Source organism: Micropterus salmoides, unplaced genomic scaffold (genome assembly GCF_014851395.1).
Source record: "Micropterus salmoides isolate LMB-PRFRI ecotype aquatic unplaced genomic scaffold, ASM1485139v1 Ms_hic_scaffold_22, whole genome shotgun sequence".
Classification (NCBI taxonomy): Eukaryota; Metazoa; Chordata; class Actinopteri; order Centrarchiformes; family Centrarchidae; genus Micropterus; species Micropterus salmoides.
The window spans coordinates 15,770,749-15,796,297 of record NW_024041373.1 but is presented as its reverse complement, the minus strand read 5'-3'; the positions used below and the strand labels follow the sequence as shown (position 1 = coordinate 15,796,297).

General features: G+C 40.9%; 2 protein-coding genes across 3 annotated transcripts in view; one reads left to right on the top strand and one right to left on the bottom strand.

Annotated features, from left to right (window-relative positions):
• Nucleotides 1–12,472, top strand: part of LOC119917187 (leucine zipper putative tumor suppressor 2 homolog) — a 44,007-nt gene extending 31,535 nt beyond the window's left edge. For both annotated transcript variants that reach the window (XM_038737342.1, XM_038737341.1), the window contains 7 exons: nt 4,278–4,931; nt 5,877–6,539; nt 6,633–6,755; nt 7,153–7,299; nt 7,592–8,107; nt 9,238–9,342; nt 9,498–12,472. In XM_038737342.1, coding sequence (XP_038593270.1) covers nt 4,311–4,931; nt 5,877–6,539; nt 6,633–6,755; nt 7,153–7,299; nt 7,592–8,107; nt 9,238–9,342; nt 9,498–9,680 — 2,358 coding nt within the window. In that variant the 5' untranslated portion in view covers nt 4,278–4,310 and the 3' untranslated portion in view covers nt 9,681–12,472. The remainder of the gene's footprint in view (nt 1–4,277; nt 4,932–5,876; nt 6,540–6,632; nt 6,756–7,152; nt 7,300–7,591; nt 8,108–9,237; nt 9,343–9,497) is intronic.
• A 115-nt stretch (nt 12,473–12,587) lies between these two features.
• The window catches only part of LOC119917189 (PDZ domain-containing protein 7-like), a 30,876-nt gene continuing 17,914 nt past the window's right edge, over nt 12,588–25,549 (bottom strand). Inside the window, exons 8-15 of the mRNA XM_038737343.1 lie at nt 23,961–24,116; nt 23,068–23,240; nt 20,323–20,414; nt 20,128–20,219; nt 19,862–19,930; nt 17,641–18,315; nt 17,295–17,395; nt 12,588–13,839 (exon numbers count right to left, since the gene is read on the bottom strand). Coding sequence (XP_038593271.1) covers nt 13,663–13,839; nt 17,295–17,395; nt 17,641–18,315; nt 19,862–19,930; nt 20,128–20,219; nt 20,323–20,414; nt 23,068–23,240; nt 23,961–24,116 — 1,535 coding nt within the window. The 3' untranslated portion in view covers nt 12,588–13,662. The remainder of the gene's footprint in view (nt 13,840–17,294; nt 17,396–17,640; nt 18,316–19,861; nt 19,931–20,127; nt 20,220–20,322; nt 20,415–23,067; nt 23,241–23,960; nt 24,117–25,549) is intronic.

Here is a 25,549-nt window from a genome sequence, read left to right as displayed (position 1 = left end):
GAAATACACCAATCATAGCACAAGGCTAGGGACAAAAACAATTGGCCTACACTTTTTAAAAAGAGAATGAGATATACATTTTGCTCAAATGTTCAAATGATTATCTTTACATTCAAGCTTCAGTCATATCAGAAGTATCAAAAAACTTCACACACATGACCCTGAACATAAGCTACAACAATGAAAGTAGGCCAAAGTATAACAGTCCAAAATGCACTCCTATACAGAAAAAAACCCCAATAGATTAAAATGTTCACTCACTGGTGTCAATAAGGTAAACAGCACAAAAAACAAAACACATCTATCTTTCAACAATTTCTAGAAAATATATTTTAACTTTTTCTATAGCCTGCACTCCCCATGTGAACAGACAGGTAGATAAGTGCTCCACGAGTAAACACCAGTCACTATATGGGTAGTTTCTGTGCACTGCTACTGAATTCTTGGTACAGCTATATTTTCTTTATAGGGCAGATCCAAGCAAGTACTCAGACGGATTGTTGCTCCCTGTCTGAAAAGGCCTTGAGACGCACCTGATGTGTGTTAAAAAACATCTTGCAGTATTTACACTGCCGCTGGTCAAGTTGACAATTAATGGCAGGCCAAAACAGCTCTCAGACCACCGGCAAATCTTCCGGTGCTCCCGATGTGACGCTAGTAATGGGGACTTTTGGTCGGGCATACATGCTGTTGTTTTGCGTTAAAGTTAAAATCATGCATCATAGCATACTTTGTTACCCCTGCACATCTCTGGCCAATCGCTAGCTATAGTGTCCATGGTAAGTGGATTGTCTGTTTCAGAAAGTTAAGACACTGTTTGATGGTCTGAAAACCACTTTGTTTAGAGAATACTAAGGCCCCTAGCCTGTCATAATAGAAGTTTTGCAATAGTTTTTTCTTTGTTTGTGAATGTGGAAGGGTTTTCAGTACACAAACCCCCAACCCAACCGAATGAGGCAGTTGGCTGCTCACCAGACTGTAGGTTCTGCTTGAGGTTTCTGCCTGTTAAAATTTAGTTTGATATAACATATTTTTTGTCTGACTCAGGACCAACTTATATGATGTGCACCCTGTTGCTGTTGATGCATCCATTTTTGTTTTGTGTGTGTGGATGTTTATGACGGTGCACGTTGCTGTGCGTGTGTTTGAGTGTCAGTCTGTATGATTGTGTTAGTCCTGGCAGACTGTGCAGCCATAGCTGGCGTGGATTATTCCACTTGGCCAGACAGATTTGGCCTTGGCATGACAGGCTGAGGATATGTGTCCCCTCTCTGTCGCCCCGATAATACTATCTGCAAATGGAAGACTTAATCTGCTGCCACTTATTGTGTTAATAATATGCATCAATGTTTCTCATCCTAAAAATAGTGAGGCTATTAATCATTTCTTCAAACATTTTTTGATGGGCGTGCGAGCATTGTGATCATGAAACAATGATTTGACAAGTTTTTAAACCCCTTTATAAGTAATACATAGACGAATGCTCACCAGGTTCAGACGGGGACATTCAGGAAAATTACAGAACAGCTGCAGACAGTGAAGACTGTGACTCATTCTCTCTCCCTCTGTCTGTTCCATCCTCACTCCCAACTAAATCCATCCTCTTCTTTCTCTCCCTGTCTCGTTAATGACATTGACAATTAGCAGTGGCGTCACCGGAGATATAGAGTGTATTTAATGAGGGATGAGCCTTTACGGTCTGGAGACATGCTCCCCCAGGAGAAAAGTTTCAAATAAACAGCTGTGAAGTGGCTGTAGCTAATGAGTGCTGCCAGCAAAAACATGCCTAAAATCAATAATTTGGCTTCATTGTTACAAAGAACATTGTTTTTAATTGTAATAAGTATTTATGTACAGTAAATCCGTCACATTTTAATTTTCCAAATATTAAAAATTATGTATGTATGTATTTCTATTTAATCATTTTAATATGAACAATTTAAGGATAATGTTAAGATGATTAGCCCTATAATTTGAAGCGGACAGTAAAGCTATTTACCATATAATGAGTATCATTCACATATTTTTATCACATATTTTTAACACATGGAGGAGATGCTAAGCCCAAATCACATTAGCATCTGTCGGCACCCTGCAAGAACAGTTATAATTATTTTTCTTGTTTGGTTTAAGTGTATTACATCTACAGTAAGGAAAGCAGGTGTTAGTAATACAATTATAAATGGCTAATTTCCATTTAGCTCTTTCAGTTTCAGAGTTTTCCTGGTATTGGGTGCATGCTGGCTCACTGTCACACTATCGTGGCTTACTGGGAGAGCTGATTAAAGCAGAGCAATCGGTAACGTTATTAGTAATACCTGTGCTTTTCCTGCTGTGACCAAAATGTCTGTTTCTCTAGTTTTGTCTCTTGCTCTGTTGCAAGGAAAAAACTAATTAAAACTTTAAATGAAATCAGGGTTCAATAAATTATCTGTATTGAATCCACACAAGACACATTTTTTGTCAGTAAAATGTATCATTAACACATAACTACTTAGGCAGGTTAGTGCTTAGGCACAGTGGTGCTTTAACCTAAATTCTAATGTGCTAACGACATGATGGCATGCTTACAATGGCAATGCTAACATGCTGATGTTTAGCAGGCATAATTTACCATGTTCACCATCTTGGTTTAGTGTGTTAGCATGCTACAGTTGCTAATTGCAATACCTGCACACTGGAATCGCAGCTCCCTTTTATTTTTATCAGCAACGTGTAAACCAACTACAGGTCTTCCTCAGGCAATAGTTTTATACTATAGAAACTATATCTCTACTTATTATTTATTGCATGATGTATGTGTTCTGTAGAGGCAACTGACACTTTGACTTGTCATAGAGTAAAAGCACAGGTATTACTGATAACGTTAACAATGGCCTGTTCCATTCAAGTGTAACAGTGGTGTCCTGAAACTGGAACATTGTTAACATTATTACTTACACCATATTGTACAATATGTCAGTCTTCAACCCAGCAGTGTTAGTATTATTTTATTACATGTTCAGTGCTTGTTGACAGTTTCCACAACACTTGTGTTTGATGAGTCAAACTGTCCACTGTTATAAAGATCTATTGAAGTGATCTGTCTGAGGTAGCTGTATGCCTCTTTGGAAATATAGGGGGAAAATAGCTTCAAGGAAAATACGACCTGTTATAGAATATTTCTTAGGGTGCTTAATTGTTATAACAGGGAAAGGTAAGACAGGTCAAGCTTAGAGTCATTAGCTGACCCTACAAGTGTTCACTGACCTTAAAGCTCTAGTTATTTCTCACATATAACTGTCCTTGTTAGGGAGACAACAGTTACAGACTAATTGGGGAGAGACAGTAACTCGAGTGTCAGGCTAGCAGATATCCGTGTTCTCTGGGAATCTGGCAAGGTTGAGTCTTACAATAATGTTTACAAGAACTGGTTTTACAGATTAGAGTACAGTAACAGATTCCAATATGATGTATATTGGAGTCTAAACACCAGATAGATTTGTTGTTCTAGGTTAAGGCCAGTTAAGATGACCTAAAAGGGTAAATGTACAGGAACTAGCGGGAAGACAGAAACATGAAAGGGATTAAAAGATGGTGTTGGCACTTGACGTATTCACATGTTGTTTGCTGGCACTGTATCTGCTCGGCCAGGCTCAAGAAAACCTGCTATGTTAAGTCTTCATCAGTCTCCGAAACTTATTCATCACAACTGAACCTGGCTCACAATATGTCTTCAGCACGACCCAATAGTAAACTCATTTCGTAAAACCAGCTGTTGTTCAGTAATGGTTCAGAATTTAAACTCTGTCTTTGTCTTGTGTCTTAAATTAAACTGCCTGTACATATTCTTTGACTGCCTGCTTAGAGAAATCAGAGAAAAAGCTCTGAATTGATCACATTTCAGTCTGGTGTCGCTACAGTGGTGAAAGATTTTAACGATATTTGGCTTGTAGGCTTCAGTTTTCTTTACATCATATGTTTATGTGTGGTCTGTGCAGCAGTTTTTGCTGGGTACTAGTCAGCACTTTTTGTGCATGTTGTGATTTCTGAGTTTATGTTAAATTTTCAGTTAAAGTCAAGTTACAAATCAGTCAGAGAAGGAAGAATAAATGATTTGGTAGAACTATATTAAATACATTTTAGCAGGCTAAAGGGCCATAAACCTGGTTGTGACATCATTGGCAGTTATTATATCTCATGAATACTGAATGAAAGACCAACAGAGCATGTAATACTCATATCTGTTGCATCTACAGTATAAATTAAAAATGTCCTTATTTTCTTTCTCTCATCAGAGTGTGTGGTGTGTCTGACGCTGTCAGGGTGCCATGGCTCTGGTTCAGGCACTACCTGTGACCGTGACTGACCACCCCAATCCAGGTCTCGACGTCCAGCAGTGCCGGCCGCTATCGTCCCACTCCCCCTCAGGCCCCTGTCCTGACCCCTGTGGTCCTTGCAGCTCTGGGACAGCCATGGGTTCTGTCAGCAGTCTCATATCAGGCCGGACATACCAGGAGAGACACTGCCGGGCCGCCAGCGAATTCACCTCCAAGTCACGCCGCTCCACGCCGGCTACCAGCTGTTTCCGGCTCCAGGATAATACCCTCCGAAGCGGGAGCTCCCTGGAGCAGCTTCTAGTCATCAGCAACCAAACGCATCCCCAGGCCCAGGTTCTGCCTCCACCGCTGCCCACCAAGAAGCAGCCCCGGCCTGGTAACTCTGCTGGGGCAGCCAGTGGAACAGTTTCTGGAGTAGTAGGTGGTGGCAATAGTGGGAACTTTGGGTATGTGAGCGATGAGGTGGTGGTTGGAGACTGGAACGACAACCCGGTGCTGGCAACTACAAGTCCGTGCAGTGACTCGGAGGAGCAAAGGGACAACAGGACTCTGAATGGCAACATTGGAGGGCCTCCTCCCAAACTCATCCCGGTGTCCGGACAGTTAGAGAAGGTAAGAGGAGTACATTATAGAGCCAGGCCGATCTATTTAGCTTATTGCTGATGTATCAGGCTATTTTGTATGGCTGATAAGTAAAAAGAACCTGCAGTGCAAAAACGCCAAACCACATTTAGATACAGTGTATTCATTTCATGAGCACGCTGATAAAGATTGTGAGATATTGCTGAGGTTGTTTTGAAAGATCTCGAAAAAAGCTAGTGTTTTTTTATTTTAAATTGCTATTGTTATCAGATTTTTTTTTAACTCTTAATCCTCAATTGTCTGTATGTGCCCTAAAAACTTCTATACAATAGGACAGACTCTAAGAAATGCTATTTATTTTACATGATTTTAAAACTTTTTTTAATATTACACTCTCTGACATTAAATATCAAAGCAAAGACTTTTTTCTCTGCTTTCCTTGGAATATAGACTGTAATCACGAAACACATAAGAAAACATGAGCATTTGTAACATGACATGTTTTACAGCTGCTGTCTAATCGGCTATGTATTTCCATCGATCCAGAGGGAATCACAGGCTCAGATGATTGTTTGAAAGCTACTCACCTTGCTTTCAGTGACATATTTAGTGAACCCTGAGCAAGATCATTAAAAAAAATGCTCACAAAACTCTTGAGGAGCTTTTCACCCCCTCTTGTCTCTTCTCCCTCCTCTTTGTTTCTTTGCCCTTTAATCAGATTTTCTTTGTCCTCTCCTCTTTCACTTTCTTCCTCTCTTGCCTGTTTTTCTATCTTAGATGATAGGAAAATCATTAAGAAAATTGTTTAATGAAGCCCATGAATATCAATTAAACCAAGTTCAATTAATCAGAGCCTTGAGGGTTGACCTGCCAGCATATCACTCACCCCTGAGTTTTATTCAGCCATTGCTAATTAGTGCAGCTGAGCTTTTATCAATCACTAATGCTGTTTTTATTATAATTTTGCACTTTCAGAACATGGAGAAAGTGCTGATCCGTCCTACAGCATTCAAACCTGTCATTCCCAAGAATCGTCACTCTGTCCAGTACTTGTCACCCCGGCCAGGGGGTAGCAGTCTGTCAGAGAGCCAGGCTAGCCTCAACCTCCTGCTGCCCCTTGGAGGATCCAACAGTGTCGGCGGAACGAATGCCATCGGAGGGAGCAGCGGTTCCAGCTCTGAAGGGAAGCGCAACTCCTTCTGCGGAGGCCGCAATGCTCGGAGCAGCCAGTCCTGCTCCATGTCAGATTCAGGGAGGAACTCCCTCTCCAGCCTCCCTACTCACAGCAGCACAGGCTACAGTCTGGCCCCCAGTGAGGGCTCAAGCTCTGGGTCTGGCTCCGGGGGCCAGCTGGAGCCCGTGTCGGGCCTGGGCCGGAACACTTCAGGTGGAAGCGGGAGCCATGGCCACACTAACTCAGACAGTGGACGTTCCTCATCCAGCAAGAGCACAGGCTCGGGGTCGCTAAGTGGCCGTGGGCAGCCCCTGTCGGACAGCGGGTCCTGTGGCCACTCGCCGCCACCCACAGAGGGCTATGAGGTGGTGGTGAGAGAGCTCGAGGAGAAGCTGAGGGAACGAGACCTGGAGCTCCAGCAGCTCCGGGAAAATCTGGATGAGAATGAAGCTGCTATCTGCCAGGTTATAAAAAAACACCCAATAAATAGCTTGATGTGATGTTAGTGCAGATGAATTACTAACCTCTGACCTTTCACACATCTTTTGCTCTGAAAGGTGTATGAGGAGAAGCAGCGTCGCTGTGAAAGAGAGATGGAGGAGCTGCGACAGAACTGTGCAACAAAGATGAAGCAGGCTTCTCAGAAGGCCCAGAGGGCACAGCAGGTGCTACAGTTACAGGTATGCTAAATATTTAAAAAGCTTTTAAAACATTGACACAGACAGAGATTTGTGTGGGGAAAATGAAAATGAAAAATAGAGTTTCCCCCCCAAAACTGATCTGATCTGTTAGGAAGAAAAACATTTCTTGAAATTATTTCATTTTTTTAGTAAGAAGTGCAGCAGCTCATTTTGACTTTATCATTTTGCAGGAGTTGATGTCTTATATCAATTTGACATGAACATCTAAGCTAACCTACTAAGCTGAAAATTTGTTATGTACATAGAGATCTTCACATTATTGCTTTGCTAGTCTTGTGCTTTAGTTGTGGGTATGGAGATTCTTTCTTTGAGGGTGCATGTCTTATCTAGATCGACATATCTGTTTTATAAAATATGGAACTGTGTCTGTCATCAGGTATTTCAACTACAGCAGGAGAAGAAGAAGCTGCAGGAGGACTTCTCCTCTCTGCTGCAGGACAGAGAGACACTAGAAAGGAGGTGTGCCACCATCCAGAGGGAGCAGACGCAGCTGGGCCCACGTCTGGAAGAGACAAAATGGGAGGTGAGTCAGACACTTGGTGTTTGCTGTACGTTGTTGCCTACCATTCTTGCTGTGGTTGACTCACTAATAAAAGCATAAAATGCTCCTAGAAAAAGGGTGTGAAGTCAGAGGTGATACATAGTAGGCTTAAATTAACTTCATAATCTCATAAACCCGAAGGAATTTTAGGTTTACCTTTAAGGAGCAAGCAAATCCAAAATGTCAGAATTTAATCTGCCATAAGATACAGTTTGTTCTGTATTTTCAGCATTTCCACCTGTCTCTGTAACATGCTCTTCTCTTGTCCCTTCAGGTGTGTCAGAAGTCAGGAGAGATCTCCCTCCTGAAGCAGCAGCTGAAGGAGATCCAGTCGGAGCTCAGCCAGAAGGCCGGAGACATTGTGGTGCTGAAGGCCCAGCTGCGAGAAGCCCGTTCTGAACTGCAAGCCAGCCAGGCTCGATCCCAGGAGGCCCAGGCGGCCATGCGGACGCGATCTCTTGAGCTGGAAGTCTGCGAGAATGAACTTGTGAGGCGAAAGAGCGAAGCTGAGCTGCTCCGGGACAAAGTGGGACGTTTGGAGGAGGAGTCAGCCCGCCTCCGTGACACTCTGTCCAATCACTGTGGACTCTCTCTACCTGGAAATGCAACCATGAAGGGACAATGCATGAGCCTCTCCCTCCAACAGGGTAGAAGTGTGGCAGGAAGGGGCGGTCCCAGTCCCTGTGTGTACCGCGATGGAGAGGAGACTCATCTGGTCTGGGGAGGGGAGAGTGATGAGGCCAAGGCACAGAGGCAGAATGCAGAAACAGTGCTGGGACTCAGACAACAGGTACATGTTTTTTCCTGCAGCTTTGAAAATGAAACCGTACAGGAGTGGAAAGCAACTAAGTACATTTACTAAAATACCGTACTTAAATAGAGTTTTGAGGTACATGTACATGTAGTATTTCCATCTTATGCTTTATTATACTTATACCATCTTATACTACATTTCAGAAGAAAATATTTACTTACTAAAGTACTTAATACTTTTCACTCCACTACATTTATTTTACACTTGTAGTTATTACTTTGCACATAGGTTGCATTGTTAGAGATGAAACTACAAAAAAGTAAATAAAGTAGTTAAAGAGGTGGTATTATGCTCATTTTCAGGTTCAAAATCCTATTTAGGGGTTGTACCAGAACAGGTTTTCATGGTTTAATTTTCAGAAAACACCATATTTTTATTGTCATACTGCACATTGCTGCAGCTCCTCTTTTCACCATGTGTGTTGAAGGCTTCATTTTAGCTATGGAGTGATGCATCCCTTTGTTGGGAGTTGCACATGCGCAGTTGCTAGTTAAGGACTACTAGCCAATCAGAAGCAGAGAAGGGCGGGTCAGCGAGAAGCCCATAAACAGCTTTGGTTCAGCTGTAAATGTTGCCAACCAGCTTGGAAACATAGACTGGAGCAAGAGTTTCAGAGTGGTGAGTTATTAATCTGTAACAAATGTATTTTTCATCCATAAAGTTTTAACCGAGCTCCGTCTCTACATCACAGTAACAACTTTATGTCCATTGACTGCCTGGAGGGTAGCTAGTGTTTGGAAGGGAGAGGAGAGGAGTGTGCTGCAGGCCAGTGCTTTTCCACCTGTGTTTTTGAGGGCGTGTCGGAGTTGCGGCATGGTGAACGTTATATGAGGCGCATTTAGCTTTCATCCATGTGTCGTCACAGGGATAAAAGGGAAACGGCTGGACTACAAATGAGCTGTTTTCAGGCAGTGTAGAGCAGAGTTTTCTGTGGGAGATGGGAACTCCCTTTGGGCTGGACTTTGGGCTTTTTCACTTTGCAAAACTATTACATTGACAAAAAAGGTGTAAGGGGGGAAAAAGCCAAAAAGCAAAATACCACCTCTTTAAAAGTATCTCAAACTCGTCTATTAATGATTAAATGATCATTAATCTCTTTTTCTCAGGTGGACAGGCTGAAGGCTGAACTCATGTACGAGAGGAGGACTAGTGAGGAGCAACTTTCACGGTTTGACGATGAGAGGAGAGTGTGGCAGGAGGAAAAGGAAAAGGTAAGAAAGGAAGACTTTTGGTGATTAATGTCACTCTTTGTCATTTTCATCCAATGTCATAAATGTCAATATAGACAGGGTTATTGAACAAATTTGAAATCTTACCTTGATCCTCCATAACTATTTACTTACGTACTGTACTTCCCTCCACCCAGGTAATCCGCTACCAGAAACAGCTGCAGCAGAACTACATCCAGATGTACCGCCGAAACCGGGACCTTGAGCGAGTGATGAGGGAGCTGAGTCTGGAGCTGGAAAACAGGGACATGGAGGACTATGATGTCCACAGTGGCAGCAATGACATCCACTTTGAGGAAATCACCGCCACTGAGATCTAAAAACACACACTTACAGTAATATGTGCACAGAAACCTGGAAACAACTCACAAAAGACTCTGAGGATGTGAACCAAGCATTGAACTCCAGGCCAAATGCTGCACCATCTTCCACGTGGCTTTTCCTGGACCACTGAGCAAGCACTCACCACATGTCACTGTCAAAAGGGAGATCTCCCAAAGGTACATTCTTACAAGGTGTCCCCGCTTTTAATGGGTTTTATTCCACTATAAAGGCAACACAAAGACTTATTTCCTTCTGTGGGAGCAAAAGCAGTGAAAAAGTGTTTCTTTCTCAATCATGTTCAAATCAGGGTATTGAAAAATCTACGGGAACTTAAAGCAAAAAATCTTTACTACACGCACAGCAATCTGGTGAAAGCGCAGTCACACCTTTCTTGGTAGCACACAAGGTTAAACACCCGTACACCAGCATGCATGTAATGATCATGACAGTAGTGCCATCAACAAATCCGGCGGCTATTAATGATGACCTCATCACCCGTCCAAACTGTGCTCATTGACAACCGCCACTCTAGTCCTCCGAGTAACTGCTAAAGGGAAAATATTACACCATCAGTTTGTATTTCATAGTGTTCTGACGATAAACAGTATATTTAATTTTACAAATTATAAAAGGATTTCCTCAGCAGTGTTTATTTGAAGAAGAATGTATTGTGGCTATTACCACTCCACAGAAATGCAGTATAAATGATCATCACTGGAAATGAAAGAATCTGCTCACCAAGGGAAACACGGTATCATTTTGCACAACTTTCCCCCTCTCTGATCGGGACACAGCTGTCTGTCTTGTGAAGCAAATCATCAAACTTAAACAAACCAGTTTTGACATTTATTTCTTGGTTTGCTTACACATGGACATCCTGTTCTGTCGCTTCCCCAAACCCTGCAGAGGACACAGAAACCAAACGTTTAACTTAAATGCTCTATTTCAACGCTGCTCATGTCTTCTAGACCACCAACAGTCACATAGTTGCACTCAATCAATGTGTCAACTCATTTAGACAATGCAGCAAGCTCTGACAAACATTTACATTTTATAATTATGTAGCGCTAGGAAGCAGATCACAGCATCTCTCTTTCCATCTCTGTCTCTTTTGTGTGCTATATCAGGAAACAAAAAATGGGGCTCTTAGTTTGGTTGCAACGTCACTGAGAAATTTAAGCCGGTGTTTGAACTGTAGGCATGCTTATTCAGAGTTTCCGTTTATTCCCCTTGTTTCCTATTAGTGGTCTTTATTTAGCTTTTGGCAGCCCAAAGCCAAATAACACTTTTAAAGTCTTCCTAGTCTCCACTGGACTGATGTTCACTGACTCCTATACAGGTAACGGGACTGGCATGTCTGCATGTCTTTGTTATATCAGATTTCAGAAGAAGCCTGTTCCGATGTAATAGCGCTAGGACTGAATGTCCTCAAGACAGGTCGGCTGTTACAGCCCTAAATGGAAACTGGTGTGGTTAAAGCATGTTAACATTTGAAGCTGTGAGTTGATGTTTTCTCACAGTATATGCAGAGTTGTGTGTAACACTGAGCATGGCAAGTCTCTACAGGGGAAAAAAGTATCGGGCTGAGAACTTTTATTTTACAAAGAGTCTATATCAAGGATAACAGTTAAATGGAAATCTATATACTGGAGGAGATGTTGTATATTTTTTTATATATAGCACTTGAAGATATTTTGTTGTAGTACTGGTATAAGTGTGGGTTTAATATACAAAGTATAAAGACTTGATATATATAGACTTATATATATCACATACCAAGATTTCAAATGATAGTTCAGTTATAAATGGAGGTAGCAGCATAGAAAGAGTGCACCTTATACTGTAATGCATGAAAATAATCTGTGACACAAACCTACACTCTAATGACCAAACTTTGATAAAGCAGTTGGGAGGTTTTTATCCTGTGCTCAGTTGTGACCTGCTGACTCTCCATTTTGATTGATCCGTCATTTTATCGTCAGCATCATAACATCACACAAAAAACGTCTTCGTTGTTGGGTTTTGTGCACGTCATTAGCTTATACATGCATGAGACAGGTTATTTTTGAGTGACTTCTTCATTAAGTTGAGGTCGGAGCTGAAACCAAGAAAGCGTTAAGTTTCCTACATTGGGAAATTCAATCAAACCCCTTTCAGAAAATGTGATCAGTATATTTGATTGGTCTACATTTTGCATGATATTACCATATTCACTGTGTTCTGGGAGGTTTTGTGGAATATTAAAAGTCTGCACTGTGCATCAATTGTTAACAAAAAGCCACGGGAAGTGACTCTGAATGGAACAAGTTGGGTTTGTCCAACCATATTCAATTTGTTAACCAGACCTAGACTGTTACTCGCTCACCACAGATGCAGCACAGGTGCAGATAAACAAGCACAGGTGTTGCTAACCAAACTGACACCCTCACTGTAAAATGTGCATCCCAGTCTTCTGTTTTTTCCCCTCATATCTCCGCTCTCTTCATCTTAGCATAACCATTTTCTGTGTAAATATGTAAAACACTAAACAATATAACAGAGTGACATTGTCTTTTATTTAGACAAAATATCTATTTCAAATGTAGCCACTGTGACTAGACCAAAGCAACGTAACACTTCTTTTATTTTTTGTGGCATTTTCTCATCCTTTTGTGTGCATTTTTAAAAAAAGGTTACTTACGTTGTGTCTCCAGTAATTCAGAAAGTATGTAGTTGTCATGTATATTTTTGTGTACATTTCTTGTACAAATGACTGTTTTTAATTAAAGAACAAGTTGTCACACCTTAGAATTCAGTTGATTGAACTTGTTATTTTACCTGTAAAGTATACTGGATGAGTGTTTACTGCATTGAAGTAAATATCTGAAGTCCTTTAAAATAACTCAAAGCCATAGACACACTCAGTTTCATCTTTAAATTTAATTGCATGTCTAAATAGAAACATTTCACCTTGAGCTTTTCTAGAACTTATCAAAACCAAGTTCATGAAAAATTTGTGTAAAAGTGTTTTCCTAACTGGCCGTCTGCAGAAGTAAGGCACTATGCACACTATATTCCAGTTACCTTGCTGCCCATATCTCCTCTACCCTACTTTGATTCAAACTGTGCCACTGGCCTTCATGTCCTGCATTTATCATTGACATGTGTTTCCAACTCCTCCACATGTCTACATAAACTCAGTCCACAGCGTGGTGTAATTAAGCCTCTAAAGTGGCGGATTTCTCCAGAGCACAAGCACTTCTGCCAGAAAACAGCACAAAAATACTGAGCAGCAATTTGTAATAATCTCCCCAGACATCCACTAAACCCAAACTATCAGTTTTGACATAATACAGGGGTTTAATCTGGGTATAAATCTATAAATCTCATAACGCAGACTGGGGTAATCTCCCTCTGGCAGGCCTACGGGGCTGCTGCTGGGCTGAGATGCTCCAACAGTGCAGACCACTGGCTCCACAATGAGACGGTGCTCGGAGGTCACGGCAAGGTTGCCACGCATCGAACAGTGGCACAATTTCAACCAAGGAGGAGTTCATGAACCTCACAATCTTATCATAAAACAGATATTACTGACTTTTTGTCTAGTTAATGTGCAATGAATGCGTTTAGTAAAATATTTGCTTAAAACACTAAGAATGTTATGAAAGTCTTGCAGTTGCAACATTTAATATCTTACATTTCATCGTAGCAAAAGAGATTTATAACAATCTTTATCCTGATAAATAATCTACTGAAGTCTTAAAAACCTGCTTGTTCACCTTTCTCTTTGACATGTTTCCTGCTACTTATGGTCATAACTCTGCCTTTCATAGGACAAATGCTTCTGTGCATCCCTTTATCTCCACTATGGCCAGAGATCTACCTGGCCCATATTTTCCCTTCTGGAGTGAAACCTGTAGTTTATTCACTCCCACGGGAGTTGCAGGTTTTTGGTGACCTTCATGTCTCAGTACAGTGTGGCTGTGAGGCACACAGAGGTTAGTCAGCAGTTCTCCTGGGGCTAGTTGGGGTGGTAGAGACCTTGGGGACCTTGACCACAAAAACCATCGGGTCTTTGGTCTTGTTGCTGAATGCGCGGCGAATTACATCCACGGCGTGCTGATGAGTTACTCCCTGCAGACTCTCGCCGTCCACGGACAACAGCTCATACCCTGCCTGCAAATGCAAACACACGTGAAAGTGTGTTCAACATGAAAAAAATCTGAGTAAGATTATTATCCATATTTCATGATTATATATATCTTTGTATGTTCCTCCCTCTGTAGCTCCTTTTTCTGTAGCAATTTGTCTCTTTCCAGATCAACATTATAGTTTCCATAAATCTGCAGTGATTGTGTCCCTTAGCAGGAACCTGATTTATGCCAGAGAGAATTGGGGCTCTCCTGTTCCTTTGATATATTCACACTGAAGGCCGTCACAAGTGCACATATAAAGTTTACCCTTCAGCATGAGGTTGTTGAAAGAAGAACATATAGAGACACATACGCACACACACACACACACACACACACACACACACACACACACACACAGTTGGGACAGTTTTGTTGCTCTTTCCTGCAGGATGCGAGCAACGAGTGGCAAAACTTAAGAGCCCAGAGGAGAGGAACTTCCTCTGATGTCATCAGTGTTAGCCGAGGATGCACCTGCCTCATGCGCTCAACCTCAGTGAAGGTTAGCAACACATAACACAGAAACACGCAAGGCCGAGGCCATTGTTGTATCTCCACCAATCACATATTTTTCCCTTTCCCTTTTCCTTTCCAGTCATTAGACAAAATAAGTAGTCAGCCCAGTCAATCTATTATGGGCCAAAAATATTTGGGCAGTACAGGAGGATGGGATCTGTGCCGCCCTGTGTCCTGACAGGTTTTCTTGCAGCTCATCACGCAGTCTGGTGTTCACCAATAACCTAGCCTCCGTGAGAACAGTATCAAAAGATTTAGATCCATTTAACCAAAGAGGAGATTAAAAGTGCTTTTTCATTTTTGAAAAGTAATTTATTTGAATTAAATAGATCCCAACCTAATCTGCCCCATCCTCTTTACGGCCATTTATGGAAGCACATTTATGAGGTTTCCTCTTTTCTAGCCAATGGACGTCACAATCCAAAAATAACATGGACTGTAAAAAATTACTACAGCTTGCATGGAAGGGAATTCGGTGAAGTGGTTTACCAGGCCAAGTAAATTCAACAAGGCTGTTTATCAAAAGAAAGGAGAAGCATTGGCTGTGTGTATTATTTATTATAAGTAGACATGCATTCATACACACAAACAACAGCATTGCACCTCATTATAAATGAATTATTAGTTAGTAATTGTAAAATTCTTAGTAAATATACCATAAACATGTTCACTGATTTCTGGCAGGAGGCTGTGGTTCATTAGGACCAAAACCTCACGGCATAAGAACAGTTGATTTTTATCTGCAGCTTGCCTCATCAACAAGGCCAAGGACCCCCACTGTTACTGAATGCTAACGTCAGTATGCTAACATGCTCAGAATGACAATGCTAACATGCTGATGTTTAGTAATGTTACCACGGTCATCATCTTAGTTTAGCTTGTTAGAATGCTAACATTTGCTAATAAGCACTGAAAACTAAGTGTAGCTGATGCTGATGGGAATGTCTTTAGATTTGCATTTACATAAACCAAAGTATTTATCACTTTGTAATTTTGATGTGATGATGGCGCTAGAGGAAAAGTTAAAGGATCACCAAAGTTATTACAGTCCATCAAGGAGAACACATGTCAAATCTCATGCCAATCTATCTAATAGATATTTCACTCAAAGCCACAAATTTCAACCTGCTGGTGGCGCTAGATTAAAAGTCAGGGGATCACCAAAGTCTTTAGGTGTGGACCATGGCTATCTGTACAAAATTTCATGGCAACTTATCCAATAGTTGTTGAGATATTTCACTCTAGACCAAAGTGGTCAACTGACTGACCATCTAAAATTACCATCCATGGAGTCTCATTGCTAACGTGGCTAGGGACCAGTAACTCTGCATAATCTGCATAACACAGTGTTAACAGTTTTTATAAGGACTAGTAACAGTAGTTGCAATGGTAAACTGTTTTTTTATAAATTGGGTAAACCAAACTTTTCCACAGACAAGCCTACACGTTGAATAGGTAGGTCTTCTGTCACATGTTGCACTACTTACCACGCCCTCTTACACAGCCAGTTAAATGCAGGCCCGTGACACACTCATGTCCAGATTTCCGCTGATAAAAGCAGGTGGCGGAGTGTAATGAACAGGAAAGACACATACAAAACAACATTCTTCGCAGATTACATGTTATCATGTGGGTCTAAGGAGACAGGATGCATGTTAACACCAAGCTGCCCTGGTCTCACTTCCTTCAGCAGAGTAGGGGGAGATATCACTGAAACAGGAAGCTGATATGGGCGAGCTGACATGTCTAGTTGCGAGGTGTGAGGTGGAGGCAACAGACAGCAGTAGGGTGTATACAGCTGTGTCTGAGGCCACTAACCAACAACTTCTCTGTCTTTTGGGATGTCATTGATGAGTATGTTGGTATGTCGGTCTACCACTTTTAAGCCAGACTGAAATATCTCTTCAACTTTAGTATTTAGTACAGACATTGATGGTTCTCAGAGGATATATCCTAATGAATGTCACGATCCCTTGACTTTTCCTCTAGCACCACCATCAGGTTGACATTTGTGTTTTTTTAGTGAAATGTCACAACAACTATTGGATGGATTACCATTAAGACATTAATGTTCTCCTCAGGATGAACTGTAATAACTTTCATGATCCTCTTTTCCTAACCTTCAGGTCAAATCTTTAATTTGTCTAATACTTCAGTTAGGACTAAATACTTGCAAAACTGTGTGGTGCTTATGTGGGTGTGAGCATGGGCATGTGTGTGTACGGGGTATGGACAAGGAAAGTTCTTAAAAGGCTGAGCAGATACTGGACCCCCCCCCCTATGTTAGACACTAATCTGGCATTAGACCTGGGTAGCAGTTGTAAATTGATAGCTAGCTGTTAGGAAGCACATGCAAATTAACCCACACAAACACACATGTGTACATAGGTAACCTATTACTGCAGATATACATTTAGTTTCACTTAACACACGCATCTTAATGCAGGTTTTGTTTTAACACTGTACTTTTGACTCTGGTTAACTGTTGCGAATGAGTGTGTGTATCATGTATGTTTAAGTGAACCAGGCCAAGACCAAGGACGACTGTTAAGTTACTGTGCAGTCCATATATTACCAATGCATTAGCAGAACAGCACCTGTGTACCTCATCAATAATGGAGGTGATGGGCTACTTGAGATGGCTTTCCACTCATCTCCTCTCCACTTCTCATTGCACACTTTCAACCTCATGAAGACTCTTACTGATAGCAACAACTCATAACCACAGGGACGGGCGGACGTCAGGTACTTAAAATACACACCAACCAGACATCTAAACGTGTTTACCACATGTTGTCTCATTTTACTTCAAGGCTAAGAATCTGAATTTTTCACTTTTTTAGCCTTTATCACATTGAATTAACATACGTTTTTGTAATATTTTGAGGTGTTTCTGCTGTGTACTGTCTCTGCCATGCTCACCTTCAGGGCCTCATTTGTAGATGCAGCTCCCCCAGGGAAGATTTTCTCAATCTTTATCATGGGCTGGACTCTAGACTCCATACCTCCAGAGATACTAATACCTGTAAACACACAGGGAAATAATACAATTATTGTACTGACAGTACCAGATTCCTGTATTCAAACTAGTCTAATAGTTTATATACTCTCTCTGGTCTTTTTCAGCTATCATTAAAGCATTTAAAGCTTCCAAATCTCTTTCAATTTAGTAATGCCCTGACCTCTACTGGTGATGTAATGGATATGGGAAAACAATAGAGAGTTTTACAATATTTAAACAGTACATGTGTTTCTGTATTATACTCACCCAGGGACTGCTTGGCTTTAGAGATGGTGAAAGTGGTGATTTCATAGTCCTCAGGTGCCAGAGTTGCTCTTCTTTTCACACCATGAGCATTTTGTGAATGTCCATTTAGCTGCTGACTGCTTGCTCTGCCTCTGGATGGACTCTTGTCTCTCTGGGGCTCAAATACATCAGCCAGAGGGGTTCTCCCTCGCTGCCGCAAAGGAACATGTACACTGACCTCAGTGTAGCCCTCCTGTCTATTCAGTCTGCCATCTATGCTGTCAGGACTCATCTCCCTCCTCGCTCTCCCACGGCCATTCCTCACAGGCGACCTCCCACGTTCAGGAGCCACGAACGAGCCTCCTCTGTCAGACACCGACAACAAGGAGACCTTGTCATACTGCGATGCCCCGTTCTCTCTTCTGTTTGGGCGTTGGGGTTGGTGCCCACGTTGGGTGCTGTGTGGGGATCCTGTGAGGAGGGAGCTGTGGGTGGGTGAGGGGCTCAGGGAGCGGGAGTGCACAGTGGAGGAGGCGTAGTTGTCCACAGGTACATCCAAGAGAGGGGTGAAGGCACGTGATGGAGGCAGATGGCTGGACTGATGGCCGGACAAGCGTAGTCTCTCCAACTCCTCAATCAATTGACGCTCCCGCAGTGTGTCCTGGACCGGCTGGAGGTGGAACCCACCCCTGTAGTCTGTGCAAACATAAAAACATGAAAGTTTAAGTTTATTTCAGATGTGGAACTTTTGTAGAACTTCAGAATATAAATACTGTAAAGAGTCAAAACAGCCGGTCAGCATGAGTTAAAAAAATCCTCCACCAGTTTAAAAGAAGGATCAAAGTTGAGCAGCACAATCAGAGATCTTTTTTTGTCCCATGCATTCTTCTTCCATGTCAAAACCCAGCTCCTACATTACCCACAATACATTTACCACCGACAGTTCGGTTTGGATATACGGGTGTTATGGCTATGGCTATTGTAGCCTTGAGCTGCTGGCCTCCAGTTACTAGCCTCAAGCAGAGCCTCTAACGCTGCCCCAGATTTCGCACAGCTCCCTCTGGAGCCACCAAATGCTTTATACAACTTTATTCATATATGCAGTAATACTCTCTAAGAGCTGTTACTATACTTTGATGTGTAAAATTAGTGGAGTTCCCCTGTAAATTCTGAGATATTGAGGCTAAAACAAGCTCCATTAGTACTGAGCTACCTTTTAGCATTGTCATCACAATTGCAATTTCTACATTATATGGTGCAAGGAGTTTTACTTCCTCAATGGGCATATTTAACTGTAAAAAAACAACATTGTTAGCTATAAGCATTACATACATGCGAAGGATGCAAGGATCACAAGGATGTCCTTTGAACGGCAAAAAGTGGGTGATTTAACACTAACTACATTGTCTGAATAACAAAATATGGATTGGATTTCATTTTAACATTTGGACATAGAAATGTAGGAATAAAATAATGGACAATAATACTAAATTGTCAGGGACAACAACAACAGTATAAAAGAACAAAACAATATAATTTTACTGTAAAATAGGGATATACTGATGGGACATACGGATAAAATAAGCACTCTACCGACCACTAAAACCAGCAGATGTGTATATGTTTCTTCTTTCCCCTACAGGATCAACTATATTATTTGATGAGGTTTAATTCAACAGTTTATTGAGAAGTCAGGGAGAAAAAATTTCAAAGTCTGCACCCTTTTGTGATGCGATGTCAGCCATCTCAGCTTTCCAAAAACCGGCACCTCATTGATGCCTTGTCAGCTTCCTTCTTCTTTCATATTGTTGACCCCGTGACCCCTAACCTGTGACTTTAGAGAGTCAGATCGCTGCAGTCTGTCTAAAGTGAGACTGTATTGATTGTGTCTCACTGACTCTTGAATGAGAAAAGGCATGATAAAAGCACTGTATTGTTGTAGTGTCACATTGGCCAACCAGGCACGTCTCAGTCCTTTCTGTTGGCCACAGAGATGTAACACAAGCCTCTGCTTCAGCGCATGCACAGGAAACATGAGATATTCTGTGCATGGTAATGTGTGTATATCTGTGTGCATATGTGTGTGTGTGTGTGTGTGTGAGAGGTTTCAGCTTCTCTGTGTTTCTCAGATTCCTCTGGGATTAGTGAAAAGCCAGCAACCAGACAGGAGAGGAATCCATAAGAAAGAGGTGAGGTAAAAAAAAGTCAAAGGGTGAGAGTAAGAGGGATACAGCCCATGTACCTGGGATTGGAGTGATGAGGTGACGTCGAGGGGTTCCACCGCGAGGGGAGCGCAGAGCTGGAGAACGTACTAAGGAGAAATAAACAACTAAAAATATAGCATTGATTTTTTTTTGCTGTGTGTAATATTACCTGCTTTTTTGGACATCTATATTTCTTACTCATTTATCTCTTTCATGTGAACAGGAAATAGTGTATTAACGTCAAGTTGTATGAATTAAAAAAGAAAATCAGAAAAAGTGATATTAAGTACATTTGTCTGCTTACCAGAGCGACTCTTTAGAATATCGTACGCTTCCAGCTCAAAGGGCATGACCATGCTGTCAAAACGACCCAACTCAGTAGTAGGTATCAGCATTCTGCAGAGGATATGATCAGAGTCGGTTAGATTTACTCACATACATATTTATACCTACAGAATTTACACATTTAATCAGTAATATACTGTACACTGTATCTCACCTTATTTCTCTGAGAAGTAGTAGTTTCTCTGGCCTGTCCAAGATTGCCAAAAGGGGACGTACTAAATCATCAATAACATTGTCGGACAAAAACTGGGGGAAAGATTAGATTTGTACACAAATTAGAGGAGAAGAATAATGAACCAACCAGTGTCACTCCACCGATGTTACACATGAAGTTCTGTTTACTTGTCACAAGAAGTACTACTCAGTAGTACAGTTTTCCAAAGTTAGAAAAAATAACCCTAATGATATCATAGTGATGTCATCAGAGTTGTCACAGGTTAAACTTTTAACAGAAAGTTTGCGTTACAAACTGAAGGGCAATCTCAATGTCCACACTCACAGTGGACTCATGTTCCCGGTAAGTCTGTGAGGTCTTGGGGCTGAACACATGAAATCAGAGCAATGCAATAACCTTATTACACACCTAGTCTATTCAACTATTTATTTTAGTTTTTGCTCAGTGGTGCTGTTTTGACCACCAATATTACATTTATTATTGACAAATATAGATAATTACTGGCAATTAGCTCTCATTCACTTTGTAGGGCAAGAACCTGCAAAAAGTATAAATCAGGCAGTTCGTCCCAAAAAACATAAAATAAAAAGTCCCAAACCCACAATTGTGTGCAACATGTTTCAGCATTTTGAAGTTAACATGGCAAAGTGCTGTGCCATTCCCATTTATTGCATTTTGAGCCCTTGCAGCCTCTTGCACTCAATCACTTGCCAGGTGACATCAGTTAAAGGTTCAGTGTGTAAGTTTTAGTGGCACCTAGTAGTGAGGGTTGCGTATTGCAACCGACTGCTCACTGTGCATTCACATGCTCCTCGCATCGTCCCATATCCAATTAATTCTAAAGCAAAATTCTACATTCATAAATGTAAATTCAATAGTAAAAACTTTGTACCTTTTATGCACAAGGTTGTACATTATATCAATTTAATTTCTAAATCCAACAACAAAAAGGCTGTGAAAACTGTCTTCTTTTAATATCTTTATTTCATATACAGGTGAAAACCAAGTATTGAGTACATATGCATGATTATACTTTTCAGAGGGATGACATTTCTGTATTTATAATCCTTTTTTTTATTGATTTCATGTAATATTCTAATTTTCTGAGATTTTGAATTTGGGGTTTTCATAAGCTGTACGCAATAATTATCGAAATTATATCAAATAAAGGCTTGAAATATCTCACTTTGCATGCTTTTAAGTTGAATTACTGAAATAAATGAACTTTTGCACAATATGCTAATTTTTCGAGTTTCACCTGTAGAATACCCCTAGCAAAGTTTCAATTATTTGTGTCTTCTTATATATTTGTAAACTGTTCTGTATACTTCTTTATGTCCCATGTACACTTTATTCCTCTCTTTGTAGTGTGTGTATATGTATATATATATATTCCATTTGCAGTAAGATTTAAGGTGGGGATTCAAATGACTGCACCATCAGTCACCACTGACCTCTCCCTTTGCAAGCACACAGGAGAATCTATGGTGGCGGACACGCTCTGTTGGCTTTTGTGCTAAATAATCCATGTAGTCCTCCATTTGTCCAAATTTCACTTCTCTTTTTACTTCTAACAAACCAGAAGACTACTGCTATTACAACTACTTCTTCTTCTTCTTTGTATGTATGTATTCAACATAGTGACAAAAGCACTCGGTTGAGCAGTTTGTTCATTTGGGCTACTGTAGAAACATGGCGGTGACTTCAATGTAAGGGGACCCGCGGTGTAAGTAGATAGAAATGGCTTACTCTAAGGTAATATAAGAACAATGGTTCATTATGTAAGGTCTTTGTACACCACTGAAAACACAGTTATGCATATTATGTTGCATTTCTGTCAATAGATCCTCTTAAATATTACACACTTGACCTGTATCACTGTGAGGGTTCAGGGCTTAGGGTTTAGGGGAGACACTGAGAGTGGGCCATGGTGTGGGGTTTGAAAGAAGTGAACATTTAGGTGGCAGGGAGTGTTTCATAAAATACATTATCCAGGTGTTTTATGGGACATGAAGGACCCACAGTTTTTTGAGATGAAAAGTCAGGATATCTTACCATCTGCTGCATCAGTTTTTACTGTTCTTTTTCAAATCTGTCTCTAGTGAGTCCCCCAACTTCATAGAAGTGCAATACTAAATTGCTGTTGTAGCCTTTTAACTAATGGTTAAAATCATGACTGCAGTGTTTCCTCAAAAAGCATGTGGACTGAATCCAAAATGTGCTTATTTATGGTAGGTTGCCTCCAGACAAGACAGTGTATTTTCATGATTGGGAGGTGATATGTTGCATGTACATTAAATATTTACATTCCCAAGAACACCACTACACTGCTGTTTTCAGTCCTTGGTGTTTAATTACTGTATTAACAGGTAAGTCATACTGTGCTCTAAGCAGACTCAATATATTCTGCAGTGGTGGCAAAGGGCCGGCCATAGAGTTGATCCCCTGAAATTGGCAGATGAGAGTGAGATTGACTGAGAGAGACAAGCGGATCAAATGATGGTGATATTTGATCCTAATCATAAATGACAGGCCAAATCTGTCTTTTGTCATAGCCGCTGCCAGACACATCTATCACTAAAGGACACTTACAGACACAGGGAACAATACTGCACACTTAAGCCTGTAAGTAGTCCGGCTGGTTTTCATTCAGTGGGAGGAAAAACACACACTGCAGAGTGACACTGAGGTGTTAGAGACTGTAATTTCAGATTGGGAACTCACCCGCTGACAGTGTCTCATTACAGCAGCCACCTCATCCTGGATGAGCAGTTTTTTTGCCATGTCCTCCACTTGCTGCAGGGTCTCTGGTCGGGGCAGTGGGCTGCTGTCTTTAACCCCAGCACGGGATTCCCTTGGGGAGGTCAAGAGCTGGAAGTGACGATCCCCCTCCTTATCTAAAGCATTAAAGTGAAAACTGACATGAACACAATGCAAACAAGAAAATCTGCAGATGAAAAAAAAAAAACAGTTCATTCATCATCATTCATTACCTTTATACTAATGGTCACTAAGTTCAAGAACATTTAAGAAATTTATTACATTTCAAGATTCAGTGGATACAATGCTAAATCATTTTTAATGTGCCAGTGCCATGTGTTTCAGTTTGTCATGCACATGCAAGCGCCAAGCCCACATGGACTTATAAGACACCACAAATACTGTTGCAGTGATGAAACCTTTGTCAGACCCGAACATGTCTTCTTACATATAACATTACATTGCAAACAAAGAACTTGCTCTATAAGCTCTATAAATACAATCTGCAGCAAAAAATGTGCCTAAAACATAATTCAAGTTTTTTACCTAAGTATTTTACTGAACAATTAAGCTGTTAAATCAACATATAATTAAATGAATCAATAATCAATAACATTAACTCGTTAATATCACCTAAAGCATAAACACATATTTTCTTTTCACATAGATAATCATAAGAAAACTGTGCACACAGAGATCTTTGACTTTAGGTTAATTTCAGCTTCACATAAGGCTCTACACACTGTAGTTGTTTTGAATGGGACAATATGTTTGTAATTTAGGTTTGTACCAAAGATCAACAAACCAAATAGGTTTGTTTGTGAGATGCAGAATATGTCCTGTGACCATGCCCTCACCTTTGTCAGCATTGTGAGACGGTGACTTGGAGCGATTCTTGTCTTTACGGTCTTTCTTAAATAACAGGTTGACAAAGGTTTTAGATCTCTGCAGGCTGGTTTTACCCTCTCCTGAGCTCTTCTGCTTCTGTTGCCTCTTCTTCTTTTGTCTGTCCTCTACAGGTGGAAATTAAGAAGACAAAAAATATATTCAATGCCACGTACCTTCGAAATCAAAAAATATAGTCAATATAGGTACATTTTCACAGCAAAATTCAGCGAAATATGATTTTAACGGATTTTAATATTGTGTGTGAAGTCTGCTCAGACTTTCACCTGTTAAATTACATTGACAAATTTAACTAAACAAACTTAACTAAATCTAACAAAGAGTATGCAGTTACATGTAATCTTTGCAGCAGTTCTATCTTGTTCTTTGAAAATCTTCCATAAGAATAGGACAATCTGCATCTCTGTATATACTGTACATAATTTATAAAGCTTTGCACTGCTCCACGCTTAACTGTTAGCCAATAACAGTAGGTGATACACACTCTCTACTATGAGTATAGACTGTTCATTTCTCTTCCAGTCAGCTCCTCTGTTCACTGCAGTAAATCTGCCAGCGTGGAAAGTAACACAGTAATACTGATGAATTGGGGCTACACTAACCTGTACACACCCCCATCTATTGAGGACACTACAACGAAGTGCTCTAGCTTACATAACAAATGACCAATCAGCCCTGGGCTTCGCCCCAAGCCCCCGCCAGGTCCTGGAGGTATGAATGAGCTGGATAAATTGAAAAGGAAAGGCTAATAACTCAACAGCCCAGCCAAGGCTTGGATGGATATTTCTCCATATGCTTGTTCTTATTCATTTCTCACAGGGGTACAACAAGTGAGAGTAAAGGGCAGTGATTAATCATGAGTCTGCATTAACTTTGTGCTCTTGGACAAATTCTTAAATCAGCCATATGGAGTTTGGATGTTCTTGTTCACTTCCTGGAGTGATAGAGGGATGAAGGGTCATTAAACTGACTGATGCCCTGCAGAAAGATCTCTCGAGGGTTTGAGAGTGGATGTCATTACACAGTGAATGCAGGTACTGTCACAAAGAACTGAACCTGATTGTGGCTGCAATACTCACCGGGCTGTGATTCTGGAAAGGTTAATTTCTCAACTGAGATGGATGATGCTGCCACTGTATAATCAACAACCACTCAAGAGATGGCAATGTCGATTGGTCGGCCAACCACTTTCCAGACTAAAATATCTCAAAAACAGCTGGTGCAAACTTGTACAGAAAGCCTGTACACTGTGAACTGTGATGATGATAGCACCACCAGGTAAAATGTGTCCAGTACTTTGATTTATGACTAAATGTATTAAAAATGAATGACACCCCCATCAGCCTCATCTGCACTTTGTTTAGTGCTGCTTTGCATTGATGAAAACATGTCTGTTTTTTTAACTGTACAGAAATGACAACCAGTAGTACACATAGAGGACAGAAAGAACTTCTTACATCTCTATAACTCATATGACATATTATATCATCAAATCTCAGAAGTTACCTGAAATTGACCTTTCTGCTTACACCATCCTCAC